General features: G+C 45.8%; 1 protein-coding gene across 2 annotated transcripts; it reads left to right on the forward strand.

The window, feature by feature from the left end:
- Window positions 1-278: 278 nt before the first annotated feature.
- Window positions 279-17,129, forward strand: LOC147632087 (uncharacterized). 2 transcript variants are annotated; one of them, XM_086808666.1, is made up of 10 exons: window positions 279-578; window positions 734-928; window positions 1,032-1,143; window positions 1,402-1,447; window positions 2,503-2,575; window positions 2,671-2,823; window positions 12,293-14,018; window positions 14,102-15,944; window positions 16,205-16,291; window positions 16,401-17,129. In XM_086808666.1, exons 1-10 carry the CDS (start codon window positions 520-522, stop codon window positions 16,463-16,465), a joined length of 4,359 nt encoding a protein of 1,452 aa, XP_086664792.1. In that variant the 5' UTR covers window positions 279-519; the 3' UTR covers window positions 16,466-17,129. The 2 variants fall into 2 exon arrangements, with proteins under 2 accessions (XP_086664792.1, XP_086664793.1); XM_086808667.1 differs by having other exon boundaries at window positions 381-578; window positions 737-928.
- The last annotated feature ends 4,735 nt before the right edge of the window (window positions 17,130-21,864 follow it).

A 21,864-nucleotide genomic window follows, 5' to 3' on the forward strand; every position in this document is an offset into this window, starting at 1 on the left:
TGTGATGGTCACCAAGGGGGGAATTTACTTGTAAGCTAAACAAAGCCTCAAGGGGTGGGGTGGTGGTCTACATTGGACTGGGACAAAGTGGAATAAATTATAAAGTAATATCATTTTATACGTGGTCTGAGAAAAAAAATTAAGACCGCCTTAAGGGTGGTTTGCGCGGGAACTCATAAATGCTTGGCCGGCGTGTGAGCAGGGCCCTACGAAGAGGTGGGTCATACGCCGCGGCCCCCATGTTCCCGCTATCGAAGCGACTCTGACAAAACACAGTCACTACTACAAAACACACGCACTGCCACTCCCACCTCGTTTTAGCAACTCTCTCTTCGTTGTTTTGCAGGCTATGGCGAAGTCCACCTCCTTGTCCCCTTTCTTCTAACATGGGCTCTGTCCTGCAGCCTCTGTGCACAGCTTCTTCCGCCATAGCTCTACTTTCATAGTCGATGCTTTTTCCTTCCCCATTTTCAGCTCAATTCGGCCTAAAAGCTCAAGCGCAAAAGCTCGCCCGGAAACATGAAAGGGGACACAGTGCTGGACCACATTGAGTTCCAGCTCTCTTCACCTCGCTCAAGGTGTGTGCTTTTTGGGCTACGGAGGCTTCGTTTGGTTGCATTATGATGCATTTTCTCAGCCTGTGTTGGTGCAGATCTCTAGAGATTGAGTTGGGCACTGTCTTTTTTTCCCCAGCTTTGCTCACTCATCTTCTTGGCACACGTGTATAAAGCAGCAGGTGCGAGCTCTGCATCTCAGCAGAGGGCGAAACAGAGAAGCTAGCCTCTGGCTTCCTCAAGCCATTTCTGGCACACGTGCGAGCTGCCCAAGAGCAACACGCAGGAGGCTCGCAGGCAACAATAAGGCTGGTAGGCCCGCACGTGTGCAATGGCAGCAGTAGGCCATGGTTCACCAAGGGAACCCTAGAAAGGTTAAGAAAATGTGCTTTAAAAAACAACTAAAAAACACCTCATTGAGAATTTCTCTTTCATTATTCACCAAATTTACAAAATTTATTCATGTTTTCCTCACAGGTTTGTCCGGTTTGTGAGCACCCCTGAGGTTTTGGAGCGTGTAAAAACAGTCGAGGATGAACTGGCCCAACTGGAGCAAGTAAGAAGCATCCAAGCAAGTAGTCTAACACAGGTATTCAAGCTTAATTCATGATAACCTTGCATTTTTCTTTGTATTTTTGCCTCGATTGTATAAAATTGTCTCAAATGACGTTAAGTGCTCTTGCTAGTGTTCGCCTCTCAAGGTATGCTAACTGTTTTTGCCTTTGAAGTGATCTAAATATAGTGACAAATCTGAATTAATTCAATTAGTGATGTTAATCCTGTCACAAATATGCTGTTTTTGTTCTAAATGAATGCTATTAAGGCTGTAACATCGATACTCTTGCAGATCGAGGATGCATTTCTGGGCACCAACCCTGCTGTTTCGAGACCTGGTAAGCCCCTGGTGATGATGTCTAGCATCCCAAGTGTTGGGTCAACACACACACACACACACACACTCTCTCTCTCTCTCGCTCTCTCTCATGCATAAGCGAGTGCTCTTTCTCTCACTCTCTCTATCTTTTGACAAGGAGGGAGAAAAGAGAGAGAGCTCTCTCCCTAGTTAACACGGGAGGAGTTCTTGGGTCTTTACACAAAGAGAACTCTTGGGTACTGGACAGGTTTGATGGACAGGCAACATTGCCCATCTAAATCCATGGAATACCTTACCATCATCAGACTTGTGACGGTTTGGATAGGTAGCTACGTGAGTAAAATGACTGTCCCATAGGCCATATTTTAGTTGCCATCAGACAGTAATGCAATCATCTCATCATCACCACCATCGCTCTCTCTCCTCCATCCTTCTATAGTGTTAGTTTAGGGCACATTTCTAGTGCATGCCATGGCTTGCTTGGTGTTGTGTGATAGCCTTTGAATCATCCCACACACAAGGGAGTCATGTGGAAGGGGGCTTATATAGGCCATGAAGGGGTGCTCCATACCTTCACTTCTTGGAAGCCTGATATTTTGAAGAATGGTATGCCAGTGATGGAGGCAAGGTCTCCACTAGTCCTCCCGTGCCTGTGCAGACCTGGCACCTCCTGGTGGCTGGTTGTCTGGAATGCATGAGCCAGACCGTTGAGGTGGTTGCGGTAGCTACTTCCTGCATATAACAAGGCCAAAGTTTTGTTCACCTCACCCTGTCCTCACATCATTATGGCTGTACTCTCTAGGCAGAATTTGAATGCTTGTTCACCCAATGGAAGGCCAAAGTTCTAACCAACATCCCAAAGAATTGGAGCTCACTTTTGTCTACTTTGGAATGCCAGTTTCTGTGGTGCAATGCTGCTTATCAAGACTCATGGCTGATTCTAAATGTTCCATGTGATGCACACACCTTTTCTATACCTAGAACTCAAATATATCTGCATCTATACATGTCAAGACATAATCCCATAATGGATCATGATGTGTTTTAAGAACCACTTATTTTTTCAAGTTTCAGATGCCATGCCTGCGCCTTTCCAGCTCGGACAATATCAGTATGAAGCAATCAACAATGAAGCAGAGGCATCGAAGTAAGTGCTTTTATAAAGTTTTGTGAAATTTTAGCTGCCCAATAAAAATTTATCTACCACAAGATGTTCTATCTATATTACTATCCTGTGTATAGGAGGGAGCTGCTAAGAGCAATGGATGTCCGTCTGCTTGCACTGCAACAAGAACAAAATATGGCTTTTTGTTGGGCTGCTGCAGCTGGATTTGATGGTGATAGCATCAAAGATCTGATGGCTTTCTCTGACTTTTTTGGAGCTGAACGCCTGCGGTATGCAGTGTGCACACCTTTTTGTTTTAAACCATGAGAGAATTCTTGTAGGTAGTAAGCTTCTTGTGTACACATACACAAATGCATGCACACATTTATGTATATGTGTGTGTATATATATATATATGTATGTATGTATGTATGTACATGCATACATATAGACATATAGATAGAAAGATAGATAGATACGCACATACATACATACATACTTGCATATATAATGTATATATATATCACATACACATACACATACACATACATGCACATGTATCTATATGTGTTGTATGTGCATGTGCATGTGTATGTGTAGGTACATGTATACGTATATGTATATGCATGTATATATACATATACATATATGTATCTACATATACATACATGTATCTACACACACACACACACACACATATATGTAAATATGTGTGTGTATATAATATATGCACACACACACACACATTACAAAAAAATAATAATATATATATATATATATATATATAGAGAGAGAGAGAGTGTACACACACACACACACACACACACACATATATATATGTATGTATGTATGTATGTATGTATGTATGTGTGTGTACACACACACACATACATACATATGTATATATTGTTAGAAGTCATCTCCTGTCTATTTTATACACCAGGGCCTTTGTTGTGGGTGTGCCCGCCCTTATGAGGTGTTTTCTCATTTTTTCCCACTCTCCGTATTTTTTTCCTATTTTTTTCCATTTTTCTGTGGCTTGGGAGGCAGCCCTGAGATGGCAGGATGACCCAGTAGTTGGCCGACTGATGGCACTGGTCCACGACTCCATTTATGTTATGGCCGACTTCTCACAGCTGGCCGATTGGCTGCATATGCTGGTCGTGGAGTTTCAGGACCAGTCGGCTGCCTTTAGCACAGGCCGACTGGGTATATGGAGCGATATAAAATGCCCCCCAGCCCCCCATTCCATTTTGTACTATTTTCGGGATCTTCTTGTGTATATAGAGCAGAGTTACACGCCTCTATCTCTCACACTCTTGTGCTGTGATTTTCTGCACTGCGTTTTGCTCTCGTGTTCCCATATCTGGTCATCATCTCCGCTGCGTATTCTAACATGGCAGCCCTGAGATGGCAGGATGACCCTGTAGTTGGCCGACTGATGGCACTGGTCCACGACTCCATTTATGTTATGGCCGACTTCTCACAGCTGGCCGATTGGCTGCATATGCTGGTCGTGGAGTTTCAGGACCAGTCGACTGCCTTTAGCACAGGCCGACTGGGTATATGGAGCCATATAAAATGCCCCCCAGCCCCCCATTCCATTTTGTACTATTTTCGGGATCTTCTTGTGTATATAGAGCAGAGTTACACGCCTCTATCTCTCACACTCTTGTGCTGTGATTTTCTGCACTGCGTTTTGCTCTCGTGTTCCCAAATTTGGTCATCATCTCCGCTGCGTATTCTAACATGGTATCACAGCCTAGACTCTAGATAGTTCTTGGGATTTGTGTGAGCAAGAGGGGGACTGCTGTGTTGTTGATTGGTGGACCGTACGGGACTGTTCGGGAAGAGGAGAAACAAGAGGACGGCGGGCTGATTTGCTGGACAGCCACTTGCAAGTGTTAGTTCTTCTTTGTTCCCACCCACCCACCCTTTTCAGAGTACATCCCCGCAATGGAAGATTTGTTTGAGATGGCCGAGAGGCATGTGAAGATCCCGACACTCCCCACATTCTTGGTGGACCGTCAGTTGGACGGGAGCAACTACGGCATATGGAAGGTTATGATGGAATCTGTTTTGGAGTCTTACAACCTCGCTGATTTCGTCGTTGTTGGGGTTCCACGGCCGGAAGTAGAGAAAGGGGAGTTACCGTCGATCCGAAAGGACCGGGAGGCTCAGACAGAGATGTGGGATCGTGTCAACGCCAGGGTCCGTACGTTTATCTTTCTCAATTGCACACCGCAGGTAGTCGATCATGTAAAGCATATGTCACTGGCCAGAGGTATATGGCAACATTTAGCCTCTCTTTACAACAGGATATCGCCCATGAAGAGGATTTCCTTGGAAGTACAGATGCGGGTTATGAGCCCTGCAAAGTCGTCGACGATGCGGGAGCATGTTAACAAGCTGCAGGCTCTTCAGTAGGAAGTTCTTCAGGCTGGGAAGGAGATATCGTCAGAGGACATGGCCATAACGTTGCTGTCGCCCTTGTCCTCTCAGTACTTAGCATTTTACTCGTCTTTGATTACCAGTGGCAGGCTCAGCACCATCACGTGGGAGGAGCTTGTGCCCATGGTCCTAGACCAGGAGGAGTGATTCATGAACCCTCCTCAAGGGTGGAGGTTCGGAGGACTTAACTGGCCAATGGTCGAAAGGCCGTAACATGGGCAAAGGGAAGGCTTTGTCGGAGAAGTCTTCTGAGAAGAAGTTCGTTACTGACCACGAGAAACTAAAGGCAGAGAGGACTTGTAATGATTGTGGCGAGAAAGGCCACTATTGGAGGCAGTGTCCCAAGCGGAAGACCGAGAAGGGTGAAGATTTCTCAGCAACAATCATGAAGACTCTGGCTTTTGTGCACCTGGAGGTGGTGGACATTGATGTTTCATTTCCTTCAAGCAGGGAGGAGATTGGAGGACTCTCCGCAACGGATACTCTGGAGTGGATTCTAGATAGTGGTGCTTCCAGGCACATGACTCCTTCCCGTTCCGGTTTACAGTGCAGGTTTTCTGGTCACATTCTTACTGGGTATACATCCACTATCCCAATTCACACTGAGGGCAGGATGGAGATAGTTCTCGATGGCAGAGGGGGGAAGCATTCATCTGGTTTTCATCTGTTGTCAGTGCATCAGGTTTGCAAGACTGGCGTACGGGTGGAGTTTGATGAGCATTTTGTTGCTCTCCGGAACAAAGCAACAGGCCAAGTGGTTTGGGAAGGCGGAGTGGAGAATGGAGTTTACAAGCTTTCAGCACTCTCTCTCCCAGGTCCTCAGGTTTGTGATGAGTGGCAGTCTGGTAATGGCCACTTAAGTGTGGATACGCTGCAGGTGCAGGCTTTTCGGGACCAGATGGTGGATAGCTTGCCAGTAGATGGCAGCCGTTGGCAGGAACTCTCTAGTATTGATGTTGGTGGTTCTTGTGTTCGTCAGTCAGAGGAAACTTTACAAGTAACCTATGCTCTGATGTCTTGTAGTATTCGAGATAAAGAAACTCTTGTAGATGAGGAAGTTCTTTCCACAGGGACCTATTGTGGAAAGCCAGGTAGGTGGCAGTTGATTACTTGCAGAAGGAGGTGGTTTCTCCGGGCTTTGTGGTTCCGGATTCAGAGGGGGTGGTTGACAGGTTTCAGAAGGCCTTGCGTGGTCTTCAACAGGTTTCCAGGATTTGTTTTTGCACCGTAACAGGTGTTGATCCTTGTGAGCAGTGTGATGCCTCTTTGACTCAGAAGGAGAATGGTTCATTGATCTAGTTGATGGACACCAGATTGGACGGGAGCTTCCTGATGAGGCAGTTGAGCTCATGGTTGCGGATGACTCTTTGGGAGGTAGGATTACGTATCCTGTGGTTTCTGCGGCATGCGAAGGATCATGGACTCTTTTACACAGGAAGGGGATTGTTGGATGGAGTCCGACTCCACGGTTGGAGTGACTCAGTTTGGGGAGGAGATCCGGACATGAGGAGATCTACTTCAGGCCCAGGAGTAGTTTTATGGAGCAGTAAGAGGCAGTCATCTTTTGCCTTGTCACAGACAGAGGCAGAGTACCGGGCTGTTTGTGATGCTGCTTGCAAGGTGGTGAGGATGCAGAGGTTGCATTGCAGGTTTGGGCTCCCACTGGAGGAACCCATGGTCATCCAGAGGCACTTTGTTCGTGAATAGATCGTTGCTGATGACATCTTGCTAGAGTTTTGTTCGACGGAGGACAGTACAGTGGACCTCTTCACGAAGTCGCTATCTCAGGATTTGCTCAGGCGGCACCCCAGCTCCCTGTGATTGGTTTCACAGCCAGGAGCTGAGAGGGGGTGTTAGAAGTCATCTTCTGTCTATTTTTATACACCAGGGTCTTTGTTGTGGGTGTGCCCGCCCTTATGAGGTGTTTTCTCATTTTTCCCCTATTTTTTCCCATTTTTCTGCGGCTTGGGAGGTAGCCGTGAGATGGCAGGAGGACCCAGTAGTAGCTGGCCGACTGATGGCATTGGTCCACGACTCCATTTATGTTATGGCCGACTGCTCACAGCTGGCCGACTGGCTGCATATGCTGGTCGTGGAGTTTCAGGACTAGTCGGCTGCCTTTAGCAAAGGCGACTGGGTATATGGGGCCATATAAAATGGCCCCCAGCCCCCCATTCCATTTTGTATTATTTCCGGGATCTTCTTGTGTATATAGAGCAGAGTTACACGCCTCTATCTCTCACACTCTTGTGCTGTGATTTTCTGCACTGCGTTTTGCTCTCGTGTTCCCAGATCTGGTCATCATCTCCACTGCGTATTCTGACATATATATGTATGTATGTATTTATGTGTGTGTGTGTGTACACACACACACACACACACACACACACACACACACACACACACACATACATACATACATATATACACACTTTTTTTTTTGGGTAAACATACACACACACACATACATACGTACGTACGTACGTACGTATGTATGTGTGTGTGTGTGTGTGTACGTATGTATGTAAAGTTTATACTATATAAGAAAATGCAAGCGGCAGTCCCATATACAAGCAACTGCGCGGAATGTCACGGTTCACATGCGCGAAACGTCACGTGGCCATGGGGACTTTTGTGCTCACTGCTTGTGCGACGTCCCTCTTATGGCACTGGATGTAGTTAGACATAGATCTGCATAGCATGCTTGTACTACCCCTTCAGCATATAGAGATGCATATTGCCTTAGCACTCCATCCACATCCCCACCCCCCTTTATATTGTTTGTATATTGGCTCCACTGATCCATGATGATTCACAGTTGTGTCCAGACACATGCACACTTGTTCTTTTCTTTCTTTTTCTTTTCTTCCGATGATTGGAAAAACACAGTTGTATTTTATTTTGTCTCATAGGCCGACTTTGGTCATAGGCCGACTTTGGCCTCTTGTAGACGTTAATATCTCTCTCTCTCTCTCTCTTCACATTGTACACAAGTGGTCTCTCTGTCTCATAGACATTGTATCAGATCCACCAATTGTTGTAACCTTTTTGGTCTCATAGGTCATTTTGGCCTTTTGAAGACGTTAATATATCATTTCATTTCATTTCATTTCTCTCTCTCTCCACACTGTACGCAAGTGGTCTCTCTCAGATCTCTCTCTCTTCACACTGTACATACTACATAGTCTATATTTTGAGACTCTGACAATAGTTTTATTTCTCTGTAGCAACTAGCTTACACTATGCCTCGCGCAGTAAATGTGTATTGGGTTGCTCATACCAATGTCCCGAGTATAGTGAGGATCCCAAGACAATCCGGTACAAGAACCCATCAGTGGCAATGCAAGTACTGTTCAAAGACAAGCACGAGTACAAGCACTCGTGCTATTCGTCACTTGATAGGGATAGGCACTACTGGGAATATTGGTGCATGCGAACATGGGATGCAATCATTCGCGAGCGATCATTGATGGCACTACCGCAAATGAGGATGCTTTTGAGGATGCATTGCTCGATGGACTTGAGCCTTTACCTAGTCAGTTAGGGACCCAACCTTCTTCTATGCCTCATGCAACACAAACAAAGGAATTTGGAAGTAGAATGAGGACTCGTCTTATTGATGAGGAGTTTGTGGATGTAGCGGCAGATACTCATGCACAAGGAAGTGTACCCCACTTGAGCATAGGCGATCCACCTTTGCAATCACGCATCAATGCGCATTCATGGGTAAAGGAAAGGCAGAAGGTTGTAGAGATGGAGATAGCACGCACTCTCGTTGAGTGCAATATCTCCTTTAATATATTGTGCACTTACCAATGGAAGAGGATGGTTAGGGCTATCGCACAAGTTAGCCATATTGACACATGGACAGGCCTTGACTATATCAAGATGCGCACTACAGTCTTGGATGATCAGAGGGCTGTAATAGACAGGCCCTGGTACTCATGAGAGATGGGTGGAAGCAGTTTGGTTGCACTATCATCTCCGACGGTTGGAGTGACATCATCAATATCTTTGGTCGTCTTGCCTTGGCACATACTTATTATGTGTAGTTGATGTTCGGAAGGCAGGTGAACACATTTCTGGTGAGTTCATCTTCACACACATTCGACAGACAGTCATTGAGGTGGGCGTGGATAATGTGGTACAGGTTGTTACGGACAATGCGTCTAACTGCAAGGCAATGGGAGAGATGGTGGAGGTTGAGCCCCCCCGCATTGTTTGTGCAGCCCATTGCTTAGACTTTCTTATGGAGGGCATAGGGTAGCTCCCATGGGTACAGCTTGGGGTTGCTGCCAATGCTACACGGATCACTACATTCTCTCGCAAGATGCATCAAGCACTAGCTATTTTCCGGAGCCATAGCCCTTTGGACATGGTTCGTCCCTTGAAGACATGATTTGCATACATGTACATTGTGTTGCAGAGGGTGTCCAAGCTTCGAGATCCTCTTTTGTAGATAATGGTGGATCCTACATGGAGGTTGATGCATCATGCTCAGTTTGAGCCCACAAGGTATATACAGAGGAAAGTGCTTGATGAGCAGTTTTGGACGGAGGTGCATAACATCACAGTGGCTCTCAAGCCATTGTTTGTCCTTCTACACATGACCGACATGGAAGGGTTGACTTTGGGGCTTGTCTACCATTTTTTCATGGAGATGAAGGCCCATGTCAGAGCTTGTTCATTGCTTACACAACAATAGTATTTTATCTACCTAAACCTTATATTGTTTAATTCTTACAATGAGGACATGCAAACCCTAAATTGGATTTTGGGAACTTGGGTGGGTTTCTCTGATTGCCTCATTCTTGAATCTTGATTTATTCTTAGACGGGATGACATTATAGCCATTGTTGACTATAGATGGACGTATATGAGTCATCCCATCCATGGGATGGCTGCATTGCTCCATCCTTTATACAAGACGCCTGAGCTATTTCGACAGGCTACCTTGTTGACTATGCCAGATGCATATGTCGACATTATATATTCAGAAGACGAGCAAATGGAGTTCAATCAAGAGATGATCAGCTTTATGAATAGCTTGGGCTCGTTTTTTTCGAGGAAGATTGCTTTGAGAAAGGAGACTTGCAAGTCTCCTTTGACATGGTGGTAGAATTATGGTTACAATGGACTTCCAAAATTGTGCCACTTGGCCCTTCTCTTAGGTAATCTTACTAATTTTAGATATTCGCCCATGGGTCACATTTTCCCAAAACGTTAGGTACAGTCTAACTTCTATGGTATAAACATTATGCTTGTGCTTGTAGGATTGCTGTGCTGGTGCATGTGAGCGTAGTTGGAGTTCATAGTCGCTCATACACACCAAGATTCGGAATCTTTTGAGTACTTCTCAATTAGAGAAGTTAGTGTATTGTAGGGCAAACTTGAAGCTTGTGTGGAGTCTCCACACGTTGGGGACACGGAAGCAGGTGAGGATACATGGCACATGCACTTTCTTGTTTAACTTATGTGTGTGTTTTATTGCACGATACGCACATACCTTTGGTACTAACAACTTAGCATTCAACAGGTAGATCTGGATAGCATCAAGATGAGTCCAGATCCTACGCTTGGTAGTACATATGAGGCTATGGATCGGCGAGTGACGAGAGCATGTGCTCAAGCTTACGACATATAGTTACAGGAGCCAGGCCTAGATCCAGAGACGAGAGAGAGAGAGAGAGAGAGAGAGAGAGAGAGAGAGAGAGCATTAGAAGAGGAAAGCTACCAATTCGCACTCCTCACAGTCGTGTGAACGTAGCCATTCGTCTCATTGATACTGACATTGGAATGAGAGATGATGATGATGCGGTGCTAGTCACTGCGGTCACCCACCATTGTAGAGCCAGAGTATGATAGCGAAGGAAACATGTTGACAAATGGAGATCTTGGATCTTCATCTTCTTCATCATCTGACGGTGATGAAGTGGATTGATCATTGAGCGCTCTGCAATGTGTAGTGATAGTGACACCGGTGACTAGAACTATTATTTTTTGGCTTCTCTAGATAGTAAACTCTCTTTTAACTTTTAAATTTTAATTGATTACTCAATGCTTATAGTATGTAACCCGTGGCATTTGAGTCATGGGTACTGAACATTTGAGTGATTCCATTTTGTGAAACCTATTTATGCTTTTGTTTACTGATATCTCTCATTTTAGTATTTGTGTTGTTGTTGAATGTTCAGAAATGAATTGTTTTTTCATTCATTTTTTTTGTATATACAGTACAGTATATAGTATATTTTTTATGTTTTTATGGACCTTATGATTTAATGTACCTCAAAATCTCAACCCGTACCTAAATGCATACCTTATCGTACCTTTCCACCTTGATGTATGTACATTGTAAGACTACTTGTGCAATGCAAGTGTTAACTTAGAATGAACAATGGAATATCTCAACACACAAGCATTCACAAGTACCCCACTCTTATCCTTGTATTGAAGGTGAATATCTAGAATGAATTGTCTGCACAATTATTGTAACCCATTACCAAGAGATATCCGAAAGGTTGATCTGGCTCCTCTTGTCCGTACCTAGGTGCCTATATCTGGCCATCCTGGCTTTCCAAAACGTTGCCCAAACCCATGCCAAAATAGTCAGCTGATGTTGTAGGGGTAGGTGTGTCACATTTCCCCCCACTAAAATGACAGTTGTCCTCAACTGTTGGGTATCTAGATGAGTGCAGATACTCCAATCGATTTGCCTCCAGAATCCAGATGTCAGCCCAAGTTTGCTGTAGACTCTTGTCCTCAGCCCAAAATGCTAGCTGCAGATCAATTCTTTAGCTCCTTCACGCCTTGAAGTTAACTCTCCTTTGTTGGAGAGCTCCAAGAATTATGAATTAATCAGTGAATAACCCAAATGCTGCTTTTATAACGGCAAGAGGGGTTGGTCGGCAAGCTTCACAACCAGTATTTTCCCCCCTTTTCCCACACGTGGGTTCATATTAGGCTGCCCAACAGTATCCGTTTGTGGCCAACCCAGCCACTCCACACCTGGGTGCCCACGTCTAGCCATCTTGGCTGCCCAAACGCATGCCAAACTGGTCGGTCAGCACTACAAGGGTTGGTTTATTACTTACATACAAATATATATGTATGTACACATGCATACATACATATTACAAATTAGGTGTATATGTACATGTATGCATAAATGTACAAATATAAATAATACATATATTTATGTATATGTGTGTGTGTGCTTGTAAGGATGGAGCATGCTGGGAAGATAAATATAACTGCAAAGCTGATTACTATCTTATTTTTTTCATTTTACCCTGTTGATAATTGCAGTGCAGCATGCATTTGGTTCTCCGAACTCTCATGTAAGAGAAAAAGAGACATTGCGAAGCATGTTCAGCCTGGCTTCCAGGAAACATTGAGCCAGTCTAACGGTCTATTACTGAGTGCAATTGGAGAAGCAGAGGCAGGTTCATTTTTGAAGGCTTCTCGTGAGAATGTGACATCTGACCCACAGTGTGCTAGAGGATGGGCAGCGGATGCCTCTGGGATTATGACGAGTCCTACACAGGTGAAGTCAGATGAACTTGTCAAAATCAGTCCAGATAGATGCTCGCAATTGCAAGGAAATATAAGTAAAAGTCTCCCTCAAAGAACATCTCCAAGGAGGAGGTCTGCCTCTCCGCTCAAGAAAGTTCAGGTTGGGAGATTCGGGAGCCGACGCTCCAGCTCGGTGGTAATCCGTAGTATCAACTATTTCTCTTCTCATCAACATCCAAGTAAGGAGAGAAACAGCAGCATGGAAGCCAGTAGCAGTGACAGTGAAGATCATGTCAAGAGCTATCATGCTGATGAACCTGTACCTGCTATTACCGCTTCTCCCACGCATGCAAGAAGGTTAAGTGTACAGGCTGCCATAAGCCTTTTTGAAAGCAAGCAATACAAGGAGCCTAGTGAGGCATCAGCAAAGCAGCGATCTGTGAAGCAAGAAAGCCGTAGAGGGTCGTTAGAAGGGGAAAATGCATCTTCATTTGCGAAGGTCGAACCAAGACAGTATGGTCAAGTGGATGGTCATGAAGTGAGCAGCTTGAGGCTGCAAGAAAGTGCTGTAGCATACCAGTTGCTAGGTTCTGAGCATGTTTCTTCTGAAACTATGCATTCAAGAGTAGGATTGATGAGCAATGGTCATGGCAAAGCATTACTTGAGACTCATTATAGGCCTTGGATGGAGCAGATAACTGCAGGTTCTTCTCCTCATAAGTGTCAAGAGCCCTCTTCTTACAGTGCTACCACCAGTTTATCATCTGAGCTTGACTCAGAGGAGTTTCTGTGCTATCAGCAGACAGTGGGCATTGCTTCACATACAGTGTCAGAGGGAGATAGGCCGCAAGAATTCATTCGGCAGATGAAAATGAACTCTACAATGGAGGCACTCAAAAATGACTTTTCAACCCCAGACGGCTTTATAGAATCGGAGCTAGACACAGTAGGAGCCAGCCCATTAGCAATGAGAAATCATGCAGTGTACGAGCCAGTTGACAGTGATCTCTCTAGTGCAAGGAGCACTGTGGCCAGTGTCTCTAGAGGTGGGATGGGTATTGAGAAAAGTAGTGTTTCCGTTGAATCAAGACAGTATCCTCCCACCCCGACCGGTACGGTCATCACAATTTCAAGCGGTAGTATTTACAGCAAAGATAACGGTAGCATTGGAAGGGAATCTTTGAGAAGCTCTTGGATTGTGCCTTCTGATCTCAGCACAGAGGCTCTTGCTAACATGGTTGACCATTCGGTTGTCAATGACGAGTTTTCTGGTGGGCATGAAGGGAGGTTTTATGAACAATATAGAAAGTTAAGAGATGCCAAGATGATGGAGGAGCAGCATTCTAAAAGGGCGGAAAGAGAAGCTAAGCTCAGATTGATGGAGGAGACTTTGGAACTAAGGAAAGCAGAAATGGATGCACGGACAGCCAAGCTATCCAAAGAGAGCCATCATGCTCAAGCCCGTGCTGCCAAGCTGCTTGCTCTCAAGGCTAACTTGTGCAATATACAGAAAGTTCAGGTATGGGTTATGCCAAGTAGTCTCTCCATAAATGGTGTTTTCCTTCCTCTTCATGCTGTGTGACTATTGCCTATTGTTGACAGGAAGATGGAGTCGAAGAGCAGGGCATGGATTTTGGATTGATTTTACAAACAAAGGATTGCACAATTTCAGATAGCAGCCCACCTTCTCCTCCCTTGACGCCTCGGGCGGCCAAAGAGCAGGCCCTGACTCCAAAGCCTCACAGAGTAAAGAAAGCTGCAGCCGCTTACCAGAAGTCTGCAACCACTCCTCTGAGTTCTACACGGGCGGCTTCAGTCTCACCGAGATCCACTCCTAGGGGAACAGTGGGAAGAGTTTCAAATCATCGTTCATCAGTTTCTTCTAGCATAGCAGATAACCCTCTTGCATGTTCAGTTCCATGCTTTTCGGACTTGAAGAAGGAGAATAGCAAGCCATCTCCCAGGAAGTCATCTGGTTCTGCTGGTGTGCATCCAAAGAATGGTGGAGCTCCCGGACATCCTGGAGGTACAAGTAGAGCTTCTCCTCTAGAGTCTAATGGCAATGTATCCATCCAGAATAACAGGATTGCAAGGCTTGACAAAAAGAATGGAGCATCACATACCAGGCAGAGCTATGCGCCCAGTGAGTTAAAAGTTCTATCAACAGCAGACGAAGAAGGGAATCCAGTATCACTGAAGGGTCAGAGGGAGGCAAAAATTGAAACCCCTGTTCTCAGCAAAGTAAGGCGAAGTGCTGTTGCTCCGATCCAGGAAGTGAAGCCGTTTCTGCGAAAGGGGTCTGGTATTGGACCTGGAGCTGGGCCGGGTGTAATGAAGCTGAAGGCCTTTTCTAGTGCTGATGCTGCTGCCAAAAGCTCTGATGAAGACACTCCTGCAACTCCATTGAAGAATTCGGATGAAGTGGCTCCAACAAGTGAACGGCTTATCACAGAGACAATTGACGGTGATAATGTGACTAGTGAAGAGTTAGCAGCAAAGAACCCTGCAGGTTTTTCTATTCAGGAGACTGGGGAAAAGGAGGCGGAAGGTGATGCCGGTGTAATGTTAGATGCCGATGCAACACATCACTCAGATGATGAGTTATTTTCCATGCGTGAAGTGGAAGAGAAGCCGGATACACCTAAAAAGGATGAGCTGCTTGAGAATGAAAGGGCTTGCCACACCATATCGTTCCCCATAGATTTTGGCACGCATGAACGTTATGCTGCCTCTTTTGTAGCAGTGGTCGACTCCAACTCCAACTCCAACTCCAACTCCAACTCTAACTCTCAACAATCTCACGTGAAAGTGACACGGCGCGAAGGAGAAGATAGTGCTACTCTATCACAACTTCTTGCTGAAAGTGCTAGTCAGTTCTTGGAGAGTGAGACTTCAACCACTGGCTCAGCATCATTTCGAGCTAATCTGCTTTCTGATGAACGTATTGTATCAAGGTTTTCCCCTATGGTGGCAGCTTCTCCAGCAAGATCAAGTGTGAAGCGTCTAGGTGCCGCCGTCCATGATTACTTCAGCCCCTCGTCTGCTGCTACGGCAGTGGAATCCCCTCTTGGAAGTCCTGCTTCCTGGAATTCTTCACAAGTCCAATATGCTTCCGAGACAGATGTGACACGCCACAAGAAGTGGGGCGGCTCTTCTCAGAAGCCTGTTGTGGTGGTTGTGGCACCTAAAGAGCCTGCCAAGGGTCTAAAGCGGCTGCTGAAGTTTGCACGCAAAAGTCGTGCAGCACCGGAAGTTATCATCATGGATGGTGTCTCTGCATCAACCACTTCGGAAGGTGATGATGACTTTGAAGAGGCCAAGGAGGCAAGCAGTCACTCTGCACATGATCTTCTCAGGAAAGTGAGGCTGCAAGAAAGGAGGCCGAAGGACTTTGGAAATGCTGTTTTGAATGGTGATCAAGGCAGTACTCATGAAAAAGGATTAGGTAAGTCGAGATAGGGTGATGTCAGTCAATCTAATCACTTTGTTTTTCATCTTTGAAGCAAGTGCCTACATAGTAGCACACATTACTTCACTTTTCTAGCATAGTTGCAGGCATCTAAGGATCTTTCCACACATACCCCGTTAGAAATGATAAGTGGAGATCTCACCTGCCTGTTCCTCATGGGCTGGTATCTTTCCTATCCAACTCCTGCCCAGGGGACCTGTCTAGAAAGACCCTAATTTCACTTTGTGCTTATGCAGTTCAATCTTTACGAAGTTCTATTCTGATTCCCCCTTCCAACTTCAAGCTAAGAGACGATCATGTATCAGGCAAGACACGGCTTAAAGGTACCTGGCTTCTGTAAACCTCTCGCATTAGTAACTCCAATGATACTTTGAGGTGGTTTATAACCTCACAATTTTGATAATATTAAACTAATATGTTTTCTTTGAGCAGCCCCTAGGTCTTTCTTCTCTCTTTCAACCTTCCGAAGCAGAGGGAGTGAAGGGAAATCACGTTGAGGTGGCAACCAGACTCACTTGACCCCTTACCATTTGAAGAAATACTTTGATGAAGCAACAGATGGCTAGTCATGTGAAGTGTCAATTCTTCAAGGAGACATTATATGCACATTGGATTGCGGCCTGCCCCCCCCCCCCCCCCCCCCCCCCCTACCTTTCTTTTTCTTGTTTGAGCAACTGAGCTTTGTAAGAAAGGCACACTTCGGAAGATGCTTGATCGAAGGCAGAAGGGGTGCTTTAATGTGGGCACCTTAAATTGTAGCAAAAAGGCTGCATGGCAACTTGTATACATCCACTCCTTGCCTGGGGGGTGACACTGGTGCAGAATCGTCTCATTTCATGTGTCCGTCCAGGTATGGAATTGCTTTGTGAGCATATTGCTGAGGACACTCCTGGAGATGGTTGGTGGATCCCTCTCTGCACCCTGTTTTGTTTTTTGCATCACTTGTACATGCCTGCTTTGTCAAAGGTAACCCACTTTTCAGGGTTTGTGACCAGATTTGTAACTCTCTGGTAAAAGGGACGGGTATCTTGTCCTGTTGTGCACATTTTATTTAGAGAGATCTCATCATTTGTTGTAGCATGTTGATGGATTTCAGATTTTGCACTATTTCTTGTCTAGCTGTTCTCTCAGTTGAAAAGCCTATTACATGTGTTTGATCCATATATGAATGTGGGGTGGTATCATGCATGTGTTTTGATCCATGTTTATGAATGTGTGGTGGCATCATGCATTTGTTGATGAATATTTGAATGTGTTGGTATGCCTGTAAGCTTTGGTCGCTTGCAATGCTGCAATCTGCAAGGTATCAGCTCAGTGTTATGGTAACCTGCAAATATTTGCCTGTGTATTGACGCAAAATTTTTTCCAATAATTTGTTTAAGTTCTTCCTGAGCAACAAAATACAAATTAGTCTTTGGATGTAGTGAACTGCACAAAGTCAGATTGTTTTACGAGAAGAGTAATGGGGGACTATCTCTGAGTAGGGTTGTTTGAGACTTTCATTGGAGTTGGGCTGTTTTGAGAGAGAGAGAGAGAGAGAGAGAGAGAGAGAGAGAGAGCTCCTTAGCCAGGTTTGGGTCACTGAGCACAAAGCTAGTGGCTGGGTGCAGGCTATTGGTGTCTTGTTTTTTGAAATTTATGTTCCGTTTCTTATCTGTTTAGTCCTAAGTGCTTGTATTTCAAAGTTAGCTTCACCTAGCAATATTGAAACAAGCACCCCCTAGTCCCTTGCTTGCAATAAGTGACAACATTGCCTGCAAGAACCAGACACGGGTTGTAACATTGAAGCCCAGTTTGGTCCTATGAACCCCTCTCATTATGAGCACCTAGAGCCACATTGCAAGCACCCTGTGAGGATATGATTAAATGAGGATATGATGAGCTTGCTAGCCACCATATATTTGATGTGGTAGGTACAAAGTATCTTGTCAGAGAAATGATCAAGAATATATGTCGACGACCAATTTAATCAACATGGTGAGTGTTGAGAAGAATCCTATTGAAACCTATTGTATTTGGACTCAAGCCACTAAAGCCTATTGTATTTGAACTAAAGCCACTTGTGCTATTGCACATCTCGAGTGTAAGTAAAAATCAACTCACTAAAAACTTGGACTATTAAGCTTTGGCTAGATCTTCCAATCTTGGAAAGATAGAGAAATCAACCCTAAAATTGTCAGAATGCGCAGCAGAGATGATGACAAGATTTGGGAACACAAGAGTAAACGTAATGTAGAAAACAACAGCATGAGAGAGAGAGAGAGAGAGATAGAGGTGTGTAACTTTGCTCTATATACACACAGAAGATCTTGTAATGGTGCACAATGTGGCAAGGGCTGTGGGGCCATTTTATAAGGCCCCCCATACAGCCGTCGGCTTGTATCAAAGGCAGTCGACAAGCTCAGAATCTCAACGAGAGCCACATGTACCAGTCGGCCAGCTATCCTTAGTCGGCCAGCACACAATTGAGGTCGGGTACATGCAGGTACAGTTGGCCAGAAGATAGAGCCTCCTGCTAGCTCAGGATTTCCATCCAAACCACATAAAAATGGGAAAAAAATATGGGAAAAAATACGGGATTGAGGAAAAATGAGAAAACACCTACAAGGGCGGGCACACCCACAACAAAGGCCCCGGTGTCAACATAAAGATAGGAGATGACTTCTAACACCCCCACCCCCTCTTGCTCCTAGCTGTGAAACCATAACTCTAGCAAGATGTTGTCAGCAACGATTTGTTCACAATCAAAGTGCCTTTGGATGGCCATGGGTTCCTCCAGTGGAAGCGCAATCTTGCTACGCAGCCTTTGCAACAACCGCACCACCTCACAAGTAGCATCACAAGTAGCTCGGTACTTTGCCTTTGTCGACGAGACGACAAGGCAAAAGATGACTGCCTCTTACTGCTCCATAAAACTGCTCCTAAGTTTGAAGTAGATCTCCTCGTGTCCGGATCTCCTCCCCAAACTGAGTCACTCCAACCGTGGAGTCGGACTCCATCAATCAATCCCCCTCCTGTGTAAAAGAAAACTTGATCCTTCACATGCCGCAGAAACCACAAGATATGCAATCCTGCCTTCCAAAGAGTCATCTGCAGAGCAGCAGCAGCAGCAGAGCTCAACTGCCTCATCAGGAAGCTCCCGTTCAATCTGGTGTCCATCAACCAAATCAATGAACCATTCTCCTTTCGAGTCAAAGAGGCATCACACTGCTCACACGGATCAACACCTGTTACGGTGGAAAGCCAAGTCCTGGAAACTTGCTGAAGACCACGCAAGGCCTTCTGAAACCTGTCAACCACCCCCTCTGAATCCGGAACCACAAAGCCTGGAGTATGCACCTCCTTCTGCAAGTAATCAAATGCCACCTGCCTGGCTTTTCGAAAGGTCCCCGTGGAAAGAACATCCTCATCTACAGGAGTTTCTTTGTCCCGAATACTACGAGACATCACCAACATCAGTATTGGAAAGTTCTTGCCAACTACTGCCATCATGTGGCAAGCTATCCACCATCTGGTCCTGGAAAGCCTGCACCTGCAGCGTATCCACACTTAAGTGGCCATTACCAGACTGCCACTCATCACAAAACTGAGGACCTGTGAGAGAGAGTGTTGAAAGCTTGTAAACTCCATTCTCCACTCCGCCTTCCCAAACCACCTGGCTTGTTGCTTTGTCCCGGAGAGCAACAAAATGCTCATCAAACTCCACCCGTACGCCAGTCTTGCAAACCTAATGCACTGACAACAGATGAAAACGGAACATACAACACGTGGGAGGAATGCTTCCCCCCTCTGCCATCGAGAACTATCTCCAACTTGCCCTCACTGTGAACTGGGATAGTGGATGTGTCCCCAGTAAGAATGTGACCAGAATACCTGTAGAGATCTTGTAAATCTGAACGGGAAGGAGTCATGTGCCTGGAAGCACCACTGTCTAGAGTCCACTCCCGAGTATCCGTTGCGGAGAATTCTCCAACCTCCTCCCTGCCTGAAGAAAATGAAACATCGGTGTCCATCACCTCCAGGTGCACAAAAGCCGGAGTCTTCATGATTGCTGTTGAGGAATCTTCACCCTTCTTGGTCTTTCGCTTGGGACACTGCCTCCAATACTGGCCTTTCTCGCCACAATCATTACAGGTCCTCTCCGCCTTTAGTTTCTCGCGGGTCAGCGAGACGGACTTCTTCTCAAAAGACTTCTCCGATGAAGCCTTCCCTTTGCCCGTGTTACGGCCGTTCGATCGTTGGCCAGTTAAGGCCTCCGAACCTCCACCCTAAGGAGGGTTCGTGAATCGTTCCTCCTGGTCCAAGACCATGGGCACAAGTTCCTCCCACATGATGGTGCTGAGCTTGCCACTGGTAATCAAAGATGAGTAAAATGCTGAGTACTGAGAGGGCAAATGCGACAGCAACGTTATGGCCATGTCCTCTGACGATATCTCCTTCCCAGCCTGAAGAACTTCTTGCTGAAGAGCCTGCAACTTGTTAATATACTCCCGCATCGTCAACGACTTTGCAGGGCTCATAACCCGCATTTGTACTTCCAAGGAAATCCTCTTCGTGGGTGATACCCTGTTGTAAATAGAAGCCAAATGCTGCCATATACCTATGGCCACAACGTCATATGCCTTACATGATTGAACTCCCCTTCCTCTGCTTCCGGCTGTGGAGTCCCAACAACGATGAAATCAGCAAGGTCGTAAGACTCCAGAACAGATTCCATCATAACCTTCCATATGCCGTAGTTGTTCCCGTCCAACTGACGGTCCACAGGGAATGTCGGGAGTGTAGGGATCTTCACATGCCTCTCGGCCATCTCTAACAGATCTGCCATTGCGGGGATGTACTCTGAAAAAGGGTGGGTGGGTCGGTGGGAACAAAGAAGAACTTACACCTGCAACAAGTGGCTATCCAACAAATTAGCCCGCTGTCCTCTTGCTTCTCCTCTTCCCAAACAGTCCCGTACAGTCCACCTAATCAGCAACACAACAGTCCCCCTCTTGCTCACACAAATCCCAAGAACAATCAAGAGCCTAGGGCTCTGATACCATGTTAGAATGCGCAACGGAGATGATGACCAGATCTGGGAACACGAGCAAACGCAATGCAGAAAACAATATGTGCGCTTTTGCCGCACAGGTCGTAGCTGGGGACTTGCCGAACACCGTATGCGAGCCACGAATGGCTGCAAGCATACAACCAGGAAGGCAAGCTCAAAACAGAATGCAAAAGGTGTGTCACTCACCGCTTAACTGCCGCCTTGAAGGATTCCCGCGTCGCAGCCGTGAAGGAGGAGCCGCCGTCGCCGCTCTACCGCCTCTCCGCCGCCTCGCCGTGCCGCTACACAGTGCGCTCGATCGCTCTCTCACTCTCTCTCTCTCTCTCACACACACGCAGGAGAAGGAAAACAAGGAGATAAGACAAGAGCACTCTTGTATTCACAACACATGAGAATGAGGATTTTAGGGTTACATTTGACTCATATAGGTGACTTGGCCGTTCACACTTGGGCGCCCATACATGGCCGGCCGACCCTAACCCTTATCCTACTGATATCCAAGGTGCGCCTCTCATCAGCGCGATCACCCAATCCCTTCATCCTTAACATATGGTACCGACAAGCCCGGCCCATGACTCAGAATATTTAAATTAATGATGTAAAACATAGTATGTGTCCGTCATGGGTTAATATGCCCCCCTTCCTGATGTAGATTCCGTCCTCGGAAGGTATGGTATGGTAAGCTCGAGAGGGTTGTTGTTGTTGACCGTCTGCAAAACAGGGAAGTAGAGTGAAAGTATGCTGGAATTCAAAAGATATAAAGTGTATAAATTCAAGCATGTTAGACCACAATGGATGTTGTTATGAGAACTTAGTTTAAGGGTCACATGAATGAGCTAGTGT

The sequence above is a fragment of the Cibotium barometz genome, chromosome 14 (assembly GCF_041138505.1).
Source record: "Cibotium barometz isolate CiBa-2024 chromosome 14, ASM4113850v1, whole genome shotgun sequence".
Classification (NCBI taxonomy): Eukaryota; Viridiplantae; Streptophyta; class Polypodiopsida; order Cyatheales; family Cibotiaceae; genus Cibotium; species Cibotium barometz.

What these genes read in the sequence shown, in the direction of transcription:
- LOC147632087 (XM_086808666.1), top strand. Translation starts at nt 520, where the DNA reads ATGAAAGGGGACACAGTGCTGGACCACATTGAGTTCCAGCTCTCTTCA. An exon ending in TTTGGAGCTGAACGCCTGCG is followed by an intron (nt 2,824 to 12,292) that starts GTATGCAGTGTG and finishes TGATAATTGCAG; the next exon opens with TGCAGCATGCATTTGGTTCT. An exon ending in GCAATATACAGAAAGTTCAG is followed by an intron (nt 14,019 to 14,101) that starts GTATGGGTTATG and finishes TATTGTTGACAG; the next exon opens with GAAGATGGAGTCGAAGAGCA.